General features: G+C 34.3%; 3 protein-coding genes across 3 annotated transcripts in view; 1 reads left to right on the top strand and 2 right to left on the bottom strand.

Moving 5' to 3' along the window:
* Positions 1 to 820, top strand: part of LOC119839363 — a 9,535-nt gene extending 8,715 nt beyond the window's left edge. Inside the window, exon 7 of the mRNA XM_038365625.1 lies at positions 152 to 820. Coding sequence (XP_038221553.1) covers positions 152 to 576 — 425 coding nt within the window. The 3' untranslated portion in view covers positions 577 to 820. The remainder of the gene's footprint in view (positions 1 to 151) is intronic.
* A 3,666-nt stretch (positions 821 to 4,486) lies between these two features.
* On the bottom strand, positions 4,487 to 13,553 carry LOC119839364 (glycerophosphodiester phosphodiesterase 1). Its single transcript, XM_038365626.1, has 8 exons — positions 13,157 to 13,553; positions 12,464 to 12,642; positions 12,058 to 12,163; positions 10,617 to 10,709; positions 9,937 to 10,037; positions 9,151 to 9,279; positions 8,229 to 8,364; positions 4,487 to 6,921 (listed from the first exon to the last, which is right to left on the bottom strand). The coding sequence occupies exons 1-8, from the start codon at positions 13,457 to 13,459 to the stop codon at positions 6,817 to 6,819; spliced, it is 1,152 nt and encodes a 383-aa protein (XP_038221554.1). The 5' UTR covers positions 13,460 to 13,553; the 3' UTR covers positions 4,487 to 6,816.
* A 5,209-nt stretch (positions 13,554 to 18,762) lies between these two features.
* LOC119839333 overlaps positions 18,763 to 19,858 on the bottom strand; it is a 4,618-nt gene continuing 3,522 nt past the window's right edge. The window contains exon 5 of the mRNA XM_038365577.1: positions 18,763 to 18,939. Within this exon, the coding sequence (XP_038221505.1) occupies positions 18,763 to 18,939 (177 nt within the window). The remainder of the gene's footprint in view (positions 18,940 to 19,858) is intronic.

The raw sequence follows: 19,858 nt of genomic DNA, 5'->3' as shown, positions 1-19,858 counted from the left end.
TGACAGATTCGAAATTCAAATGTAATATTTTTTTATAATTAAGTGTAACAGTATTTATGGCCAGACTAAGTAGATACCATTGGCGTAGCTGGAGCGGGCGCTAGATATGGAGCTATTTACTCACTAATTATATTAAATTGTTTTATTTCAGATGAGTCCTATATAAAAATTATAACGCAAGCCCATAGACAATTGTCAGATCCATCTATAAATACAGACGAACGAACCTTGCTACTGGCTAAGATTATAAACACGTGCCTCGAAGCGCAGAAACCAACCCAAGAGCTGCACGAAAGCCTCCAGTCTGACCCCGACAGTCTAGACAGATTGAAACCTAAAACTCTAGACATGGACGCGGATCTGCCGATAGATACAGATGCAAAAATGATGGCCCCACCGAAATATGTGCCAAAGAATAAGACTAAAAAATCAACCAAATCCGAAGGTGAAAATAAATCTCCGCCCGATACTCTGTTGGAAAATAACGCACAGCTATTGAGCAATCCACCAGCTGATATAAATGCAAATAACCCAAAACCATCATCCTCACACAAACAGCAAAAAAAAATCATCTGAACATAAGAATTTGGCAAAAAAAGTCTCTGAAAGTAAGGCGAAAACAACAGAAAATAAAATTGCTAAGACGGTTACTGATAAGAAATCGCATACAACGCCTGGAAATAAAGAAAATAGAAATAAAGTGGTGACTGAGAAAATTGCGAGAACAGTTACTGAAAATAAGAATGCTAAACTTATACCAGAGCATAGAGAAAAAGCTAAAACGGGCTTAGAAATCTCGAAAACTAAATCACAACAAAAACTCAAATCGATTAACGATAATGGAGCCAAAGCGAATAAGTTACCAACGAAAACAGTTTCCACAGCCCATCTAACTAAACAGCCAGCGGATGATATGAGAAAAGTAGCAGGAAATGACGTTTCTGATTTGAAACGTAAAAAAACTGCGCTTCCGGTGCCCGTTTTGAAAAGTAATTTCCCGCCTAAAGCATTACATACTAATATTATAAATAAGGGAATCAAACGCTTGTCTCCGATTAAAGGTTTAGAACCTGTAGCTAAAAAGAAGGCTTTACCAGTGGCTGTAGTTAAAAAAGTTCCGCCTAAGATAGTTTCAAATAAAATAAATAATCAGAAATTATCTAAAAATAAGCCAGGTCGAGAAAATATACCGACTTTGGCAAATGTGAGATCAGTAAATAAGATTAAATGAATAAAATGTATTATTGTTACTATTTGCGTGTTTTATTCTTTGATATCTTTAGGATATTCTTTTAGTTATATGTGTTATAATTAAAAAGTAACCTGACAATGTTTGGATGGATGGATTCAAATGGATGTTTTATTGATCATTACAAAAAAAATTATAATTATTTTTGTTTGTTAGCTTGTATGCGCGCAATTACGCAAAACCAGTGGGCAGATTTTGACAATTTTACATAGTGATAGACCAATATTCGGTTCCATTTACAGACTACATTTACGAAGAAAAAAAAACCTTTTTAGAAGTGTAATTAAACTGAGTTATCATTAGATGGATACTTATTAGTGAAAGAGGTTTTCTAAATAGGTTATTTTTCAAATTTTAGTTTTATGGCATTGTAACGCTTCATAAATTAAATTTTTGGTTTTATGTTTTATTGTTATTAAGTTATCTTTTTTTATTAAAATTAGCTTATTTAGCAGGCTAAACGCAACTAAAGTTATAAAATATTTATTTAAAAGCAACTTATAATACTAGATATATATTTTTTTATTCATGGTAGTGAAGCGCTTGACCACGATCTCGCCTGATGGTAAGTTGAGATGTGGTCCAGGCTGTAACGCGCTTCCCTAGAAGGTCTTCTCGTCGGTATGATAAAGATATAATGAATAAATCGTATTTTAAAACTATGATCTAAATTTAATTGTGGTGTAACTTAAAATTAATCAAATTGGTAATTTTGAAAGTTAATAATCAATAATTATGTACTACTTTTAACATAAACCTTAATCGCCTCCAAATTGCCTGAACTATGAACTGAACGCATCGCATCAAAATCGGTTCACCCATTCGAAAGTTCAAAGATAACACCTAATTAAAAAGTCGAGATGATAACCTCAGCTTTTTTTAAATTTGTTGAAAAGTGTGTTTCAATATATTTCACTTTAATTAAGATTGTTTATGATGAGTGTTTCATCATCAGCTTATACATGTTCCCACTGCTGGCCACAGACCTCCTATGATGGTTCAGGCCATAATCTACCACGCTGGCAATGTGCGGGTTGGCAGATGTCACATGTCGTCGAACTTCTGATTCTTGGACATGCCGGTTTCTCACAATGTTTTCCTTTACCGTTTTCAAGCAGTGGTGATGTTATTCACATGTGCAGATAAATTGAAAAATCAATTTATTTCCTGCACGCTCGCCCGGTCTCGAACCCCGACTTATCGATTTTGAAGTCCGAGGTTCTAACCACTGAGCCACCACTGCAGTATTAGTGTTTAGTGCTCTATTATTATGTTCAGGGCGAGATAACGTCTGACGGGTCCGCTATTATCAGCATAATCTAAAATTAAGTGAGACAGGTTAGCTATAGGCACACATAAAACTAATTAAAAATCCAATCGGTTGAGAAAATTATTGAAATCAATCGATTGCATTACATTAAGAAATATGTTATTTCTGTTTCACACACATATTATTTCTGTGCTTATCAAATACGCTGTAGAGTGTAGACAGTTATATAGTAATTTACTACTTGTAGTACTACGTAGTAAGGAGGTAGTATCTATTACTATAAGACTTGGTACCGACTTCAAACAGATGAGTTAGTAGAACTTATAGTCATTATATAATTTTAAAGTTTTGAAGTGGTTTTGAAGACAGTTAAATATTTGTTAAAAATAATTTACAAAATCTCGTGTGTTTGCTGTACACCGTTGACCTCCGGAGAATACTCCTTGGCATTGGATTATAGAAATTACTTAATTCGATTCATTATTGCCGATAATACAGTCTATGACACAAAAAACAATACTTACAGGCGAACCTCCTTTTCGTTTTTAGATTAAACATCAAAGTTTAAAAAAAAGTGGGATGAACATGCATGTTTGGCTGGTTATTTTATCGATATATAGTAATATCTTTTAACTTATCTTTAGTTACAATAATTAGACAGTCTTTAATAAATTGTCTAAACATGTTTTAAGAATCACATTTAAAAATATAACCACATTTTACACAGATTAAAATTTTAACATTTATCCACATGCAAACTCATTACTTATTGAAAATGAAAATTTTTATGTCATAGTTCGCAACGGAGCTGGCGGGTCGCCTGATTGTAAGCGCTACAACCGCCCATGAACATTTGAAGAGAAGGCCCGGGCAATTAGGGCGGATCGCTATTCAAAAGGTGTGGGTACAGAAAATGATGAGGGGGATAATGGAAAAAACTGGGAAGGGTAGAAAAATATATGTATTTGAAAATACAAAATTTATAAATGCAGTACATTTTTGACCATGAGTATATCTCAGTTTTTATGATAAGAAATCTACTCTATGTGTATTGTCAAGATTACAGGTGTGGCGTAACTGAATGACAAATAAATATAAAAAACATAGTATGATTAAAGTTTCTCGGTTTTCGAAATATTGTACTTTTTAATTTTATAAAAGATGTATATATAAGAGCTAATGGTGGGCAATTTTAACACTTTTTCCTTTATTAAATGTAATTAAACAATAATTTAATGATTCATTTTCGTTTCCCACCGTTAAACAATATTTTTAAGTTTTTTCAAGGATGTCAAATATCTCGATATGATATTCTACTTATCCTACTAATTATTATAAACGCGAAATTTTTTAATGTATGGATGGATGTATGTATGTATGGATGTTTGTTACTCTTTCACGCAAAAACTACTGAACTGATTGCAATGAATTTTTTTTGGACAACTGGGATAATACATAGGAAAGTTTATATCCCGATATTCCTACGGGATACTTAATTACGTGGGGCGCAAATAACAACGTATTTTTCTTCCGTAGGAACAATATTATCCATTCATTTTGCCACACCCACTATATTAAATAAACAACTAAATAAAACATACATTCACTTTAAAACAATATATTTCGAATAAGTTACAATATAATAAATAACACTTATAACAAAACAGCGCACGCAGAACTGAAAGAAAATCGTAATAAATCAATTTCACATTCAAACACATAAATAAATGATTTTATTCAACAAAATTCTAAATTCAAACTATAAAGCTATGGGGGACACAATACCAAAAAACAAAATAAAATAGAATTGGGAACCTCCTTCCTTTTTGGAAACGTCGGATAAAAATGCATTTCAGAAATTATGGTTATCAGTGTAAATAATACAAAATAAATACATACTAAATCTATACCGTATTAAATTATATTATGAGAGTACTTAATAAAATAATAAAAATGTTTAAATAATAAAATTTAAAAACATAAACAGAGATGACTAAAGTAAATACTGAATCGTCATAAAATCTATATACTCATATACTCGCAAAATATAATTATCTAATTTTACTAATATGATTAAATTACATTTTTCCCGATATCAACACAATATAAAATCCAAAACAACATTAATCACACAAACACTCACAATAAATTAATTAACTTGAGACTGGAAATTGTAAAATTAAAATTTTAATACTATTAATTACCCTCTAATTTTAGAACAGGCAACATTAACGCAGTCTACAAAGTCGCTACTTTGACGAAAAAAAAACTAACCTCAAATAAAAAAATCAATCCATTTCGACAAGCGTCCTTTGTTCCTTGCTCTCCTCAAACTACGAAAGAAAATATTATAGTACAGTATGCTGAAGCTTTTATACGCATGGCAATATTTCGCCATTAAACTATTTGTTCAGTTTGAGTATTTTATTTGAAAAAAAGTAATCTACAATGTTTTTCTCCTAAATTGCCCTTTTAAAAAAAATTGGGGTCCACTTATGGCATTGACATAAGAAACCCATGATGCACACTCGAAACGTTTCTAGAACGTTCGTTTAAAATTAACCCAACATTCTAAACTCAAACCGTTTCGTGTCACTCGCGTCTAAACGCACTGTGGTTTTTCAAAAACAACTTTATGCAGTGTACATAAGATTGAAATTGAAAAACTATACGCTTAAAGCGTAACCGTAAGTCCGTAAGTATAACAAGAGAATGTTTAGTGACACACGGGTTTTTATGTCAATGACTTGTTAAAAGGACGGATTTTTCTAGCTGCTTGCTTAAAATGGCTAACTGCAAGTGAGATTTTGCGTAAATGTACGTTAAAATGAACATTTTATTATGAAAGTCACATAAATACGCATTTAACTGCCGTCCTACGAAAGTTTATGTCAGTGCAACGACTCTTATAAATAATTATATTAAAATGAAAAAAAAAAATAAACATGGTTTCGCGTAGATAGTCATTTTAAGCGGTAAATGCCACTATCGAAATTTAAATAGTCAAATTAAAAAAATATTCAAGCCTCATCGAAATAATCGAATACAATTATAAAAAAAGAAATCTCATAAAAACTTTAAATTAGACCACCATTAAACACATAGGCTCCGATAAAAAACTTCATAAACCATCGTTTCCCGCCTATTTAGCCTCATATTAATTGTAAAGATAAAATAAATGTTCGTATCAATTATATTCGAGTTAAAATATGAAATGGTTTATAATTAATAAAAAGTATTATATAAAAGTATACATAGAAACCATTTTGTGTACAGAATAAAATATAATATTGAAGAAAAAACGAATATATTATATCGTTATACTACCTTTGGCATAGACAACATTTTTAATCTATGGACTGGAAAAAAAACTTAATCATAAAGTTTTGGTTTACAATAATTTGTACTCTTAACGTATTTTACGAATGAAGTGGCAAGAAATTTTACACAACGGGCCAATTTAACATTATTTCACATAAATCTTCATACATTATTTGTAATTTTATCTGGCAGACACGTAAAATTATACGGATGTAGTGAAACTATCATATTATACAATAATTTCGATTTATCTTTTTAAACATTTTATGGTGCCATATCTTGTAAGGGGTTGTGTCTCATTATGACGTCACTTCCACCACTTCATCCAATAAGGGTCAGCACACACACACACAACAAAAGTAAAAAAAAAATTGCACATTCGATCAAACAAATCACTTTTACCAATTATCCAAACGTTTTTGGCCGTCGATTAGGGTCGACGCACACTAGTGCTTAAAACTATACTTATAAACATAATGAAACGGTTTCTTTGGACAATCTTTGCACGAAAGATGTGAAAGAAAACTCATAAAGCGTAAAATACTCCATCTAGAAAGGGCAAAGTCCACCAGCTGTTTTTTTTTAATTAAATTATCCTCTATTATTAAGCTAATACAAAAATATGTATTTATTATATGATAAAATTTCTGATATATATTACTTTCCATTTTATATACTATAGCCTTACACCAAGATATCATTATACGTAAATCTTTATATTTTACAACGTACTACATGTGTGTGTGTGTGTGTCTGTGTGTTTAGTCTTTAATATTTAGCTTCTACTTCTATTACATACAAAAAAAAAGCCTACAATATACGTGTACATCGATTAATCATACTTTGTGTATATGTCTATTCATTGGTGAAAACTGTATAAAGGTGCGTCGACCCTAAAGTGAAAACTCATTAGAATTTACGGTGAATAATCATGAAATCCACGTGTGCGTCGACCCTAAAACGCGGTAAAAATCATTCAATTCTGACCCGACGACATCTTTTTCTCGGGCTCCGGCACTTTGTCGCACGGCCTCTCCTCACAGTCGACCATGACCGATTGTCTCACCTCTTTTTTATCCACCTACAATAATATTAAACTTAATAAAATAATACAGGATATCAATTTGCTCAAATAAATAAATAAAAATATATGGGCGTCTCGAACCCGCCTTCTTTGCTGTAGACCGTTAGGCCAATTATGATCCTAGACTATTTTTTTATGTCACAGCGGGCATCTGACATTCGCAGAGGTAGGACCGCTGCGAATGCGATGCCCGCTTTTAAAGGGAAAGGGATAAGGAAAGGATTGACGACTGGAAAGAAGAAATGGACTGGGAAGGGTGAGGAAAAAGAAACGGGCCCCCGGTTTCCTCACACACCGCATGAAACATAGTAGCAAGGTACTACCATTTCACGCCAGTCTTCTGGAACCCTCCTTAGAAATCGAAATTCTTCCATCTACTCTCTCTCACTTTTATGTGCTACTCTTCTACTCTCGGTTTGATATGCCTACGGTATGTAGGTACGGTACGGTAGACACACTCCAAATTTTTTATTTGTTTATTATTCACTCAAGCAATTTATCATTTAATTATTTACTCAAGCAATAATAAGTAACATAACATTGTTGCTCCAGAAACGCCCTATTGCCTCTATAACTCTTTTTATATCAACCGTGTATTACAGTTTACGGATTCGAATACAAGCAAAAGAAAAAATATATTTTAAATATACTGGATTATATAACAAACAATCATTAATGAAATCTAACTCGAAAACTTATTTATTCATCTAACTAACGTTCTCTGATCTTTCTTTGTCTGAATACGCGGACAAAGACGCGGGCGGAAAGCTATATATAATGTGGAATAAAACAGTTACTTTGTCGCCAAAGCATGGTTGGCCACTATATATGGAAGGGCAGCATAACTCATCAGTTCAATATGTTATTAACTCACTACGCACGATGAACTGTGCGAATGATTTATTGATCGAACGAAAGAGCGAACGAATGATTTATTCGAAACATTCTCTCCAACAACTCCCATAGCCATCGCCTATTTAACCTCATAAATATTTGTTTTCCTTTCTTGTTTCCTTTCATATTCATTTGTTTATCATCCTCATTTATATATATGTCTACTTATAATTAATTATTGTTATAAAGCTGAAGACTGTGTTTGTTTGTTTGGTTGAACGCGCTAACTTCACGAACTATTAGTCCGATTTGAACAATTATTTCAGTATTAGATAGCCCATTTATTAAGGAAGTATGTGTGCGTGCGTGCGTGCGTGCGTGCGTGCGTGCGTGCGTGCGTGCGTGCGTGCGTGTGTGTGTGTGTGTTGTTATTCGTTGTAATGTATTGTATTGTATTGTATTACACGCACCTCCGGCTCGCCGACGAGCGTGTTGGCGAGGTAGGGCGCGCGCAGCACGGCGCGCCAGTACAGCTTCTCGACGGGCCGGTTGACGCACCAGCCGGCGACGCGCACGTTCAGCGACCGCCAGTACTCCACCTCGCGCCTGGAGATACACAAACAATGCGTATGTTCGTTTGCCTTTATATGACATAAAAAAAGAAAAACTCTACATAGTACAAAAACAAAGTCGTTTACTCTGTCCCTATGTATGCTTAAATCTTTAAAACTATGTAACGGATTTTGATGGGATTTTTTCAATAGATAGAGTGATGCAAGAGGAAGGTTTATATATAATAATATCTATCAAATTGCTTCGAATTTATCACGTGCGAAGCGCAGGCAAAAGTTAGTTATGGAATAAATGAACATTAAGAAGCATAAAAAATGATCGAACGAATGGATATATAGTGAAGTCCCGTGTCCCCTAGTGGGGTATGGGGCAGATGATATACATCTGTTTCACTGATCGATTTTCTTTAGGGACAAGTAGGTGATCAGCCTTCTGTGTCCTGCCAGACCGAGACATTTTTTTTTTGTGCGTCCCCACCGGGAATCGAACCCAGGACCCCTCGGTTCTACGCTCACGCGTTAACCACTGTACCAAGGAGGCGGTCACGTGAACGAATGGATAAACGACATTAATAACCACAAACAATTGAACGAACGAACGCAACCAATAAACACACATGACCGAACGAGTGAACGAAATTAACAAACACACATGACCGAACGAGTGAACGAAATTAACAAACACACATGACCGAACGAGTGAACGAAATTAACAAACACACATGACCGAACGAGTGAACGAAATAAACAAACACACATGACCGAACGAGTGAACGAACGAACGAACGAACGAGCGGAGGGGAACGGAACGCAGACTCACGGGCTGACGATGTCCTTGTGCAGCAGCACGGCGCTGACGGAGCACCAGCGCGCCGCCCAGCGCCACAGCGCGCCGTGCAGCGCGTCCGCCGCGCGCGCCGCCGCCTGCGCCGCGTGCCGCGCGCCGAACCTGCACGTGACGTGTCATTATTTTTTATGATTGTTTAGTGATTTCAAACCTGATGCAACGGAAAAAACGACAGGTAAGAGACACAAATACAAAAATGTGTAGAATGAAGCCGGCAAAGAATGAGATAGAAATATACATACTATTTTACATTTTATATGTATTCATCTCATTCTTTTGTCGATTTACTGAAGTTTCACTTCTATCGTGTGTGAATCGCACACTCACTTTTTTTTCTTATTCACGATAGGTGGACGTTTGACAACACGTCTGAAATGATATAGGAAATTGTATATCATTTCAGACATTTAGCAATTTAATGTCACACTCCGAATATAACGTGTTCCAAATCACAGTATTCACACTTCACACTAATACTATGAATATGAATGTGAATGTTTGTTTGTTTGGATGTTTGTCCGTCAATCGCGCTGAAATTATAAACGGATATTGATGAAATTCGATATACAGACAGAATGTGAACTGACTTGGGTGATAGGGTACTTTTTAACCCGATTAAATGCTCCCTTGGGATAAGGAGTATTGATATCCGGGCGGAGCCGGGATGAGAATCTAGTATACAATAAAGTGATTAATACATTACATAATGTATGGATATATTTCTGAATCTAGATTTAGTAATATCACAGACCATCTCACCTGGGATTGGTAGGTCCATTTTCCGCGTCGTAATTTAAAAAGCCGAAACAGTGCGGGCGATAGCTCATCGCTCCGACAATGTTCGGATCTCGCTTGCGGATCTGAAAATGGATAAATCAAAGGTATTCAGTGTGAGAAGACCTCATTTTATAGTCTCTCACATAGTTAGCGCTGATGGCCTAGATAGTGGACGATAACGCCCTCTTGTGGGTGCTGAGGGCCTAGGGGGCGGTAAGAGATCTAGAAAAAATTGGGGGGGGGGGGGGGGGGGGGGGGATAAAAAAATTAACCCAAAACGGGGCGGAGGATGTATTTCTGAAAGTGGATTTACTCAACCCAAGCGTCGTGGAAACCTAATAGAATTGGCAGGTAAGATAATAGCAAGAAAAAAAGGTTTTATGTTTTTCAAAATTGTAAAAAAACATGGCACTGGCCATGGAAATACAAAAGCGCGTAAAAAAAACGATAATTTTCATTGAACACACATCACATCATGCTTAAACTACTGAACGGATTTTGATGAAACTTGGTTTACAGACAGGGTATGAGCTAACTCGGTTGATAGGATAATTTTTATCCTGATTAAATGCTCCCTTGGGATAAAACAGGGATTTTGATAACCGGACAAAGCCGGGACGAGTGTCTAGTTCCTTATCAATAAGCAAAATAAAATTAAATACCTGATACAGGACATATGGGTTGAAGGACGTGACAACAGCATTTTCATATAAAACCGGATTGCCAGAGAACACTCTCAGAATGCCATTAACAACCTGAAAAATTAAAGACAAATTATATTAATACACATAATAAACTAGTTGAACGCCCCGGCTCGCCCGGGTAGTCATTTGTCATCACTACATAGTATAAAACAGAGTCGCTTTCTCTGTCCCTATGTCCCTATGAATGCTTAAATCCATAAAACTCAGAATTTGATGGGGGTTTTTTTAATAAATAGAGTGGTTCGAGAGGAAGGTTTATATGTATACATCTATTAAACTACTCCAAAATTAACGCGTGCTAGCAATTGGAATAATATAAACTATCTTATATTTTAAGTTGGATTAAACTGCACATGGTGTGCAAATTTGACCAAAATCGGTTCAGTTGTTTAGGAGTCCATTGCAGACAAACACAATTTACATATTTTAATATATAATTTATGACCGATTGTAGAACCAAGGTCCTGGGTTCGATTCCCAGTGGGGACTCGCAAAAAAAAATGTCTCAATCACGCAGACATAAAAGGCTGATCACCTACATGTCCACAAAAAAAATCTATCAGTGACACAGATGTATCTGTATCTGCCCCATACCGGGGCATACCCCATATGGGGAACATCACACACACACACTCAAATAATTTATATAGCCATAAATTAATCCATTAAATTACTATTGTATTATTAGACATATATAGCGTCTGTACTTAAAAATGAAAATAAAAATGAAAAAATTTAAGAAGGGATTTTGTATAATTATTTTAACGAGAAACTAAATAGATCAAATTATGCAAATTAGAACAAGACTAAATGCGACCACACTGGAGGCAGCAGGCAAATAAAAAAAAAACCGTCATAATCGGTTCACCTAGTCAAAAATTCGGAGGTAACAAACCCAAAAAATACATTTGATTTCATCACCTCTTCCCTTTTATGAAGTCGGTTCGAAAAAAAATTAATATACTGAGAAAAATCATTGCTTATTAGTCATCATACGAAACAAAGAATAGACTTTTCAAACATTTTTCAAAAAAAAGAAAAAAAATTGAGATAAGAACCTCCTTCGTTTTTCAGAAAGAATTAGGTTATAACATACAAAAGTTTAATATATATATACTAGTTCTGACACGCAGACAAATGCCGGCAAATGTCAGCAATGTAACAAGTGTTTATGGGCAGTGCTGACCACTTAACATCAGTTGGCCCATCTGCTCCTTTGCTTGCTCTGTCATAAAAAAAGCAAAGGTTTCTATAGCTCCTCCTGTTATTCTAGACAATATGCAACATCACTGCCAATAATTATCAAAATCCTTTGAGTAGTTTTCGCATGACAGAGTGACAAACATACATCTATACATTCTTACAAATGTTGGTGTTTATAATATTGGTACAATATTACCTGAGCATCCTCTCCTTTCACGTCAATGATCATCTTTACTTTATTAGCCAAGAGGTAATCAATTGCATCCTCCAGCAAACATAGAGTTACATCTTTGAATTGTTGCCTGTAACGAAAATATATATTTTGAATAAATTTTTACACAGAATGTTTTTGATTAAACTATCTATTCGTGCGGTTTACACTTGAGCAATTGAATTTCTACCACTCTTTCAGTTTGAAGTGTCTATAGAGCCACCCCCATAGCCCTATACCATCAATTGAGACATATTTGCAAGTTAAAAAATCTCAAGAACTACTCACAAGCCTAGCCTGATTAACAGAAAACTCCTCACTGGGAGTATTTCAACTCCATATGTCAATCTAAACAGAACAGTTTGATGAAGAGAGAAATTGAAACACTCACCTATTAGGGTGTGTGGCACCAATGTCAATATTCTTGATGCTGTCCCAGTCCATAAACCTAACGTCTGTGATATCTGTGCCCGTTAGCCGCTCCAGCCCTTGGTCGTGTAGAAGCACTAGCTGACCATCCTTCGATGTCCTTACGTCCATCTCGACAAAGTTACAGTCCATGGCTACACACTGAAATATTCATACACGCACATTCAACACAGCAAGTGACACATTTCTTAGAATCCTTGCAAGGTAAATGTTTTATCTACAGAGCACATTCACAACTCCCCGATATCATTCATTAGGGACTAACTGGCTGGCCAGTTGTAATGACTAGTTGAGGATTCTTACTTATTTGATGAAGATTTCCGATTTTCTCCTTCATAACCATATTAAAATTAAAAAAAATTATTTCGAAAAGTTATCAAATTGTCAAAAGGCAGTTTTTCATTCCATGTTTACCCTATTATATAGTGTACCAAAGCATAGTGTCAACAAATAATTGAATATTATATAATAAAAATAATTTTTGCCAATTTATACTGCCGATTGACCATCCAGAGTAATTAAGAAAACATATAATCTTGATTGAATTAAACCATTTAAATCAGTCATTTTCAAGTGATTAATTCTATAACATATTAAAGTTTTATGATTCTATCATCTATGTATGAAACGAAAGACAATTTCAATAAATACTAACATATTTAAACGCTTGCAATGTATTCTCGGGAGCATCGAGCCCCGCGCCCCTGTGCGCTATGCATTTCACCACCTTCTTTGGATTCGTCTCGCCTTCCTTCGAGTCCGAGGGCGGCCCAAATATACTCGTCACATTACTCGGGTCCGGCTTCGGAAGTTTCGTGAAAAAATACACCGCAACACCCAATAATCCGATATCGAAACCAAAAGGCAAAACTGAATGAATGGACATGAAAAATGTTACTACAAACGTAGTCGCGTAATATAAACTATTGAATAATATGGACATTGTCGTGAAAATCATATTTTCGATCGATCGTTGTGTTAATAAATGTTAATTATTATTAATTACAGGTGTTAGGTTTTCCAAAATAAATAATTTGGAAATGGAAGGAGGGGCTTATTGACATTTGCAATTTGACAATGACGTTAGGGGTTCGTTTCGAAATCATACAGTGCAAATTGTTGATATTAAAAAGATGTAAATTTAGTTATTTCCTTTATCAGTACTATAAACCTAACCTAAATTGGCATAAGTTGATTAAAAGGAAAATACTTACCTTTTATAAACATATTTGAATGAAAAATTTTAACAGCAATATTGTTATTGGTTATATTGTTATAATATTAGGATTTTTTTTAACAAATAAGCAAGATCACTTTAAGTATGTAATCGTTTTACTAAACAGACGCGTAGGTACAAAAATTGGAATCAAAATTTGATTGTTTGATAGAATAATAATACAATGTTGCCAAACTTAGAAAATAATTAATTTATTCCTGTTATATATTCATATTCATATGATATTTTACAACTTACTTTAGTAACAATAAGTGTATTATGGTTACACTTTGATGGTATTCATTATGTTATAGTATTAAATAAATTGAATCGAATTTGTGAATATACATAACTTATACTATATTACCGTTTACCCTGCAGTAAAAATACAAATTCTTTTACTAGATTTTATTTTGAAACTCGTACATATTTAACACAGCATACTATATAACTCATACATATTTAGAGCGCGCGAGCGGAGCCTCGCGCTTCATCCCTTTCAAATTTTAACAACACAAAATCAGCCCTTTCCTGTTTTTTCAACCTTATTACAATTTTACTATTATTGTACTTTTAATGAAAGATTTTAGTCTTAGGAAAAGCCGTAAACAAAGTTTTATAGTTATCTTCTGTATTTATTACTTTTGAAATCCTTAGATTAACAATATATATTGTAAAAAATAGATATAATTGGAAAAAGATTAAATATAGACATCTTACTAGTCAAATTTTATTTATTTGTACATCGTCTCTCAACAAGCATGACAAACAACTGATACAAAACAACACAGATAACATATAAAGATAATACATCCATGCTTACATATCTTAATGTTTAAAATCTAAAGTATTTTGTTGTCGCTTATCGATGATATAGGATACAGTGTATCGAATAAGAAAAAGAACCGTCTCCACCACGGTTAATACGCTCGCACCAACGAAAAGCGCTGTTGTACCGCCGAGCGATGCTAAATAAAGAAAAAATCAATTTACTGATCAAAACGGCATGGAACATAAGCAACAGTTTTAATGCGTGAAATTATATAAAATAATAGCTGATGAACGAGAAATTCAGTCACTTTTCGGGTGACAAAAGATAAAACTTTATCAAAGCTATTCAAATTTAAAGTGAAGCCTAAAATAGCATCTATGAATACCATGCAAATGTATGTAACCAATTTGGCTGAAAATTTGTGCAGAGGTAGCTTGGACCAAGGAGAGGGACATAGGATAGTTTTTATCCCGGAAATCCCACGGGAACGGGAACATGCGAGAAAAACCCCGGGTCTAAGTTTCCGGCGACTACGCGGGCATAGCCGCGGACGGATAGCTAGTTAACGATAAAAGATAAGCACTAATAATCTCGAGAGAACTAATATACTGTTTGCCTGGTATATGACAGAAACCCTGTAGGGCTCTAAAGTGTATCCATATTATTGGACCACAGATAACATAATAATATAGTACTAGTATCAAAACGATAACAAATGCAAAATTTAAATAAATTTTCATTTTTTGTAGAGAATAATAACGTGATTTTAGAGGATAGAATGCTGAAGAAAGATGTGCAAAGGCTGTGGGACGGAACAAAAATAGGTCGAAACATAAGAAACAACACAATTTATTACGAAAAATAATAATACAGTTAACAGACAAAATAACGAAAAAGGAAACGACGAATAGGAGTTATGCAAACAGATAGGTGGGTACAGTCCGTAAGACAGCATTGCATTTGTGTGAGTGTACATAGACAGTATTGATGAGGTGACTTGATTGTCTTATACTAGTTTATACATTTCTCTAACGGCCTGAGGCGCGGCGCATAAAGTCAGTGGTTTCTGGCTTTACTACTTGTATTTACTACACATATTATGCAAAGCTAAGGTATCGCCTCGCGGACCGTTATACATAAACACCACACATGCATAGTGCAAACGTTAACACACACAAGTTCGAAAACAAACCAATCAAATCGTCCAGACTGAAGATGACGTCTCTGTGCAGACGAAACTTTGGCGGCATTAGTGTGAATTTGACAATCGCCCCTTGCTCTTCTTCCGTCTCATTCATGTATAAATTAATAAATATATTTTATAATAGAAGCGATATACATTTTGATAGGACTTATGTATAAATAGAAAAATTGAGAAATGTAACAGGTTTTGCTTAAGAAAACTTAAATCTAATAAAATTTCGTACATACTTTATACTTTATTCAAAAAAATATTGTCATTAGAAAAAGTAAAGCTTTTTCACATAGTTAAAAGTTTATTGAGAAATCTTTGAAATAACCTCGCTTACAAATACCCTGATTGACTACACATTCATAGTAATTTTCTTTTATTTTTCACGACCATAATACATATTTAATATGCAAAGTTATAATGACAAATGCACTTACTGGACAGAGACCTTCTTGGTATGTGAATAATAGTTGAGCTCGGCACACTGTGGAATGCAAGAGCATTTGGCGAGATTTTTCGGCAAATTGACGAGTATCTCAACATTCCTACCGATGCACGCCATCCCGTCTGTGTCGCAGACTTCGCCATCTTGTTTTTAATTATTATAATTTAACTTAATCTAGTGCGCGTTAATCTTTGTGTCTTTTATACAACTGTACCTTATTCGAATTAATTAATACATAGAAATTTAATAAAATCGTTTACGCAAAATCCTATTTTCAAATTATCAGATGACAGATAATAACAAAAAAAAAAAGAAATTGACAGTTGTTTTTTTATTCAATAAAGTTTTTTATGACGAAAAAAGTATCTATGTAAATATATCAATGAATAGTACAGAGGTCTGACTGATCATAGAATTTATTTATGGTATATTGTAATATGTCGTAAAATTGTGTCCTAAACATTTTGCTATACTTCAGCCATATTCAATGACGAATAAATGTAAACATACCAATATAGGGTTATAACAATTCAATTTATACATAATTTTTAACAACTCCTCTATTAGACCACTTTATTGCACGTTTTTTAGTAATGATTATAATATTTTTATCTCCTGCCATATTTCACTAGAAAAACTTAAAACCCTTCAATATTTTTGTAATAAAAAGTAAAACTAAAGGTCTTGTTTAATTATTTACATTAAATAGACGAAATGCAGGTTTTCTGAACATTTTCTGAGTAATTTTAATTTTTAGTTTTATAGCATTGAAATGCTTTATAAATGAGAAACGAGGCATGATTCGAACCTGCGTATACGCTCGTGATCGATTTTTTTCTATTCTTTCAAAATTTTTCATTTATAAAGCATTTCAATGCTATAAAACTAAAAATTAAATTTAACAAAGGCCCCGTTCCATCGATACAATATTGTAATCATTGAAATAATGTTTCGTATTGGTTGTGATGGTTCTTAATCATCTCAATAGATGGCGTGGGGTGCCCCTTAGGCACATGAAACCGAAAGAGTAGAAGAAATTCGATTACTGTGGCAGGATCACGGGTGGCCGAGAGGCTAGGCGTTGCTACGGTTAGGCAAGATACGCAGGTTCGAATCCTGCCTCGTGATCGAATTTTTTCTATTCTTTCAAAATTTCTCATTTTCTGAGTAATTTTCCAAATGATAAAGTCAAGTACTTTCTTTCCTATTGCATATTTTTGTAACCGGTCGGGTAATATAACGCGACCCTGTTTGAAAGGTTTTTGTTTCGTTCCGCCTTTAATCGCGAATCATATATTTTTTTATTTACGTTCTCATAATGTTTGAAGCAATTGTACCATATGAAATTAATTGCATTCTTTACCTAAATTTTGTACAATAAAAGTATTTCATAGTCCATTATTGTTAAGTTTTTTTTAATCACAGTCTGCAATGAAGCTGGTGGGACGCCTGATGGTAAGCGCTACCACCGCCCATGAACATTTAGAGAGGCATAAGGTCCATTGCAGACATTACGCCTCTACAAATGGATTGCCGACTTTTTGGGAAGGGATATTGAAAGGATTGGCGAGAGGAATAAAGGAAAGGACTGGGAAGGGTAAGGAAACGGACATGGAAAATATATTGTGCCTTTGAAGAAAAAAATGAAAAGGTTGTTAATATATGCTCGTCAATGGTTGCTAGGCAACACTTTGTTATTGAACATTCGCCATTTAAATTGGTTGGAGTATAAATGCCATTATGTACTCTATGTATTGAAATGTATTTAAATTAAAAAAAAAAAAAAATTATCACCTCAACTTCAACACATATAATTTAATGATGATAAATTTCTTAACGTTCTTACTAATGATTTAAGGAATATAAATTTTAAATTTTCAGTCTCACCTCCTTTCACGTGAAAATATGGCCGGCATCCACAGAACATTACCGCCATTTTAGTTCTGCAATTCATTTGACATAAGCCGAAACTATACGCCTGAGGAAATAGGGAATACGTTATGCAGGGCGCATGATATACATACTTGCTGCGTATAACTACACCCACAGATAACATAATCTACTATTACAACTAACGAATCAAAGGTCTCGGCCTGTTCTGTCAATACTCATGCGTACCCAGTACCTACGCATCATTGCTCAAACTAAAAGAAAAAATAAATTAGTTGGCACTTCCTATTTCCTTATTAATTAATACTACTAATATTATAAATGCGAAAGTTTGTAAGGATGTGTGTGTGTTTGTTGCTCTTTCACGCAAAAACTACTGAACCGATTGCAATGAAATTCGTTACGTAGGCAGCTGGACAACTGTAATAACATATGAGCAACTTTTTATCCGATGAAATCGCGGGGCGCAGCTATTTATCTGAATATGAACAGGCTCGCGAGAAATTTTAAATAGAAAATCCTGCGTCATTTTCCATGCCGTGCCGACGCCTGACCTCTCGACCGCCCGTGATCCCGCCTCAGCATTCGAATTTCTTATACTTTTTCGATTTTATGTGCCCTTCTATAGTGAGGAAATCTTGCATTGATACCCAGGACCCGCGGGTAAGAGGCTGTGGGTTTCGCCGGATTCCTACTGACTTAAAATCCCACTATTCCGTCGAACCGCATTATTAACGGTGCCATGGTTACTTGTTGTATTTTATCGATTGTATGTGCCTAAGGAACACCCTATTATACAGTCTGTTCAAAAAATTATTACTCCACACCTTAATAGAGTTTCCGAGCCATTCGTCGGTATACTTGCATCTTCTTTGTTCAGGTCTCAAACTTTTAATGCTGTCAGCCGCTTCTATCTCCACTACCTATAAAATAAAGCTAGGACTTACTCATTGGTCTAAAATTAGTTTTATTACACGTTTGTATGTAACCAACTCATCTAGACTTAATATTGACTCATTTTAACGGACAGATTTAATTCAAACTTTATATACTTATCAAGGATTGATCACAATACAATAATTTTACAAAATAATTTAAACCTATATTTAATTATTTTTATTATGATCTAGAAAGTAATAAAAAAGGAAAATATTTTCACATGATTAGGTCCCGGCTAAGGATAATTACAATGATTGTTATTTAAAAACAGAATCAAAGAATATTAAAAACGTAATTTACTAATTATGTAATGATTTTGGCGGCATTTTATAATTTTATAGGTACTACAACTAATTATATAATTTTTTTTTTACAAATTACAATTTCTGGACAGCTGAAATGTAAATAATTTGGAATATCCAGAAGTGCACGCCTCATAGCGGTTTTTAATTTTTACAAGAAAAAAAATTAAATAATCAATACGTTGATAGTTGGACTACTGGAATAAGACATAGGCAATTTTTCCATCCCGATATTCCTACGGGATACAGACTTGCGCGGGTGAAATCGCGAGGGGCTAGTACTAATATAATTTTATAGTTTATGGGAAGTAATGTGGGAAGCCTCAGTATTATTATTTATCATCATATTTATTTAAGCACACTAGCAGCTTAAAAGCTGATGCGTGTGTATTTTATCTTTTGAAGAAAACATCCAATTTATTTTTAAAACTATTCAACATGGGTGCCATTATTACACTCTTAGGGTAGTCTATTCCACTGTGAAAACGTGGTTGGATAGAAAATGCCTCATGGGGTTGCATGAAGAAGCCTCTGGCTCCTGAGACACAGTATTATACTAGTTCGGGAGCCTAAGGATTCATATACATTCAGATGTAACGTT

The sequence above is a fragment of the Zerene cesonia genome, unplaced genomic scaffold, assembly GCF_012273895.1.
Source record: "Zerene cesonia ecotype Mississippi unplaced genomic scaffold, Zerene_cesonia_1.1 Zces_u012, whole genome shotgun sequence".
Taxonomy (NCBI): Eukaryota; Metazoa; Arthropoda; class Insecta; order Lepidoptera; family Pieridae; genus Zerene; species Zerene cesonia.
Note: the sequence above shows the minus strand (reverse complement) of the source record. Positions and strands in the feature narration are given on the sequence as shown.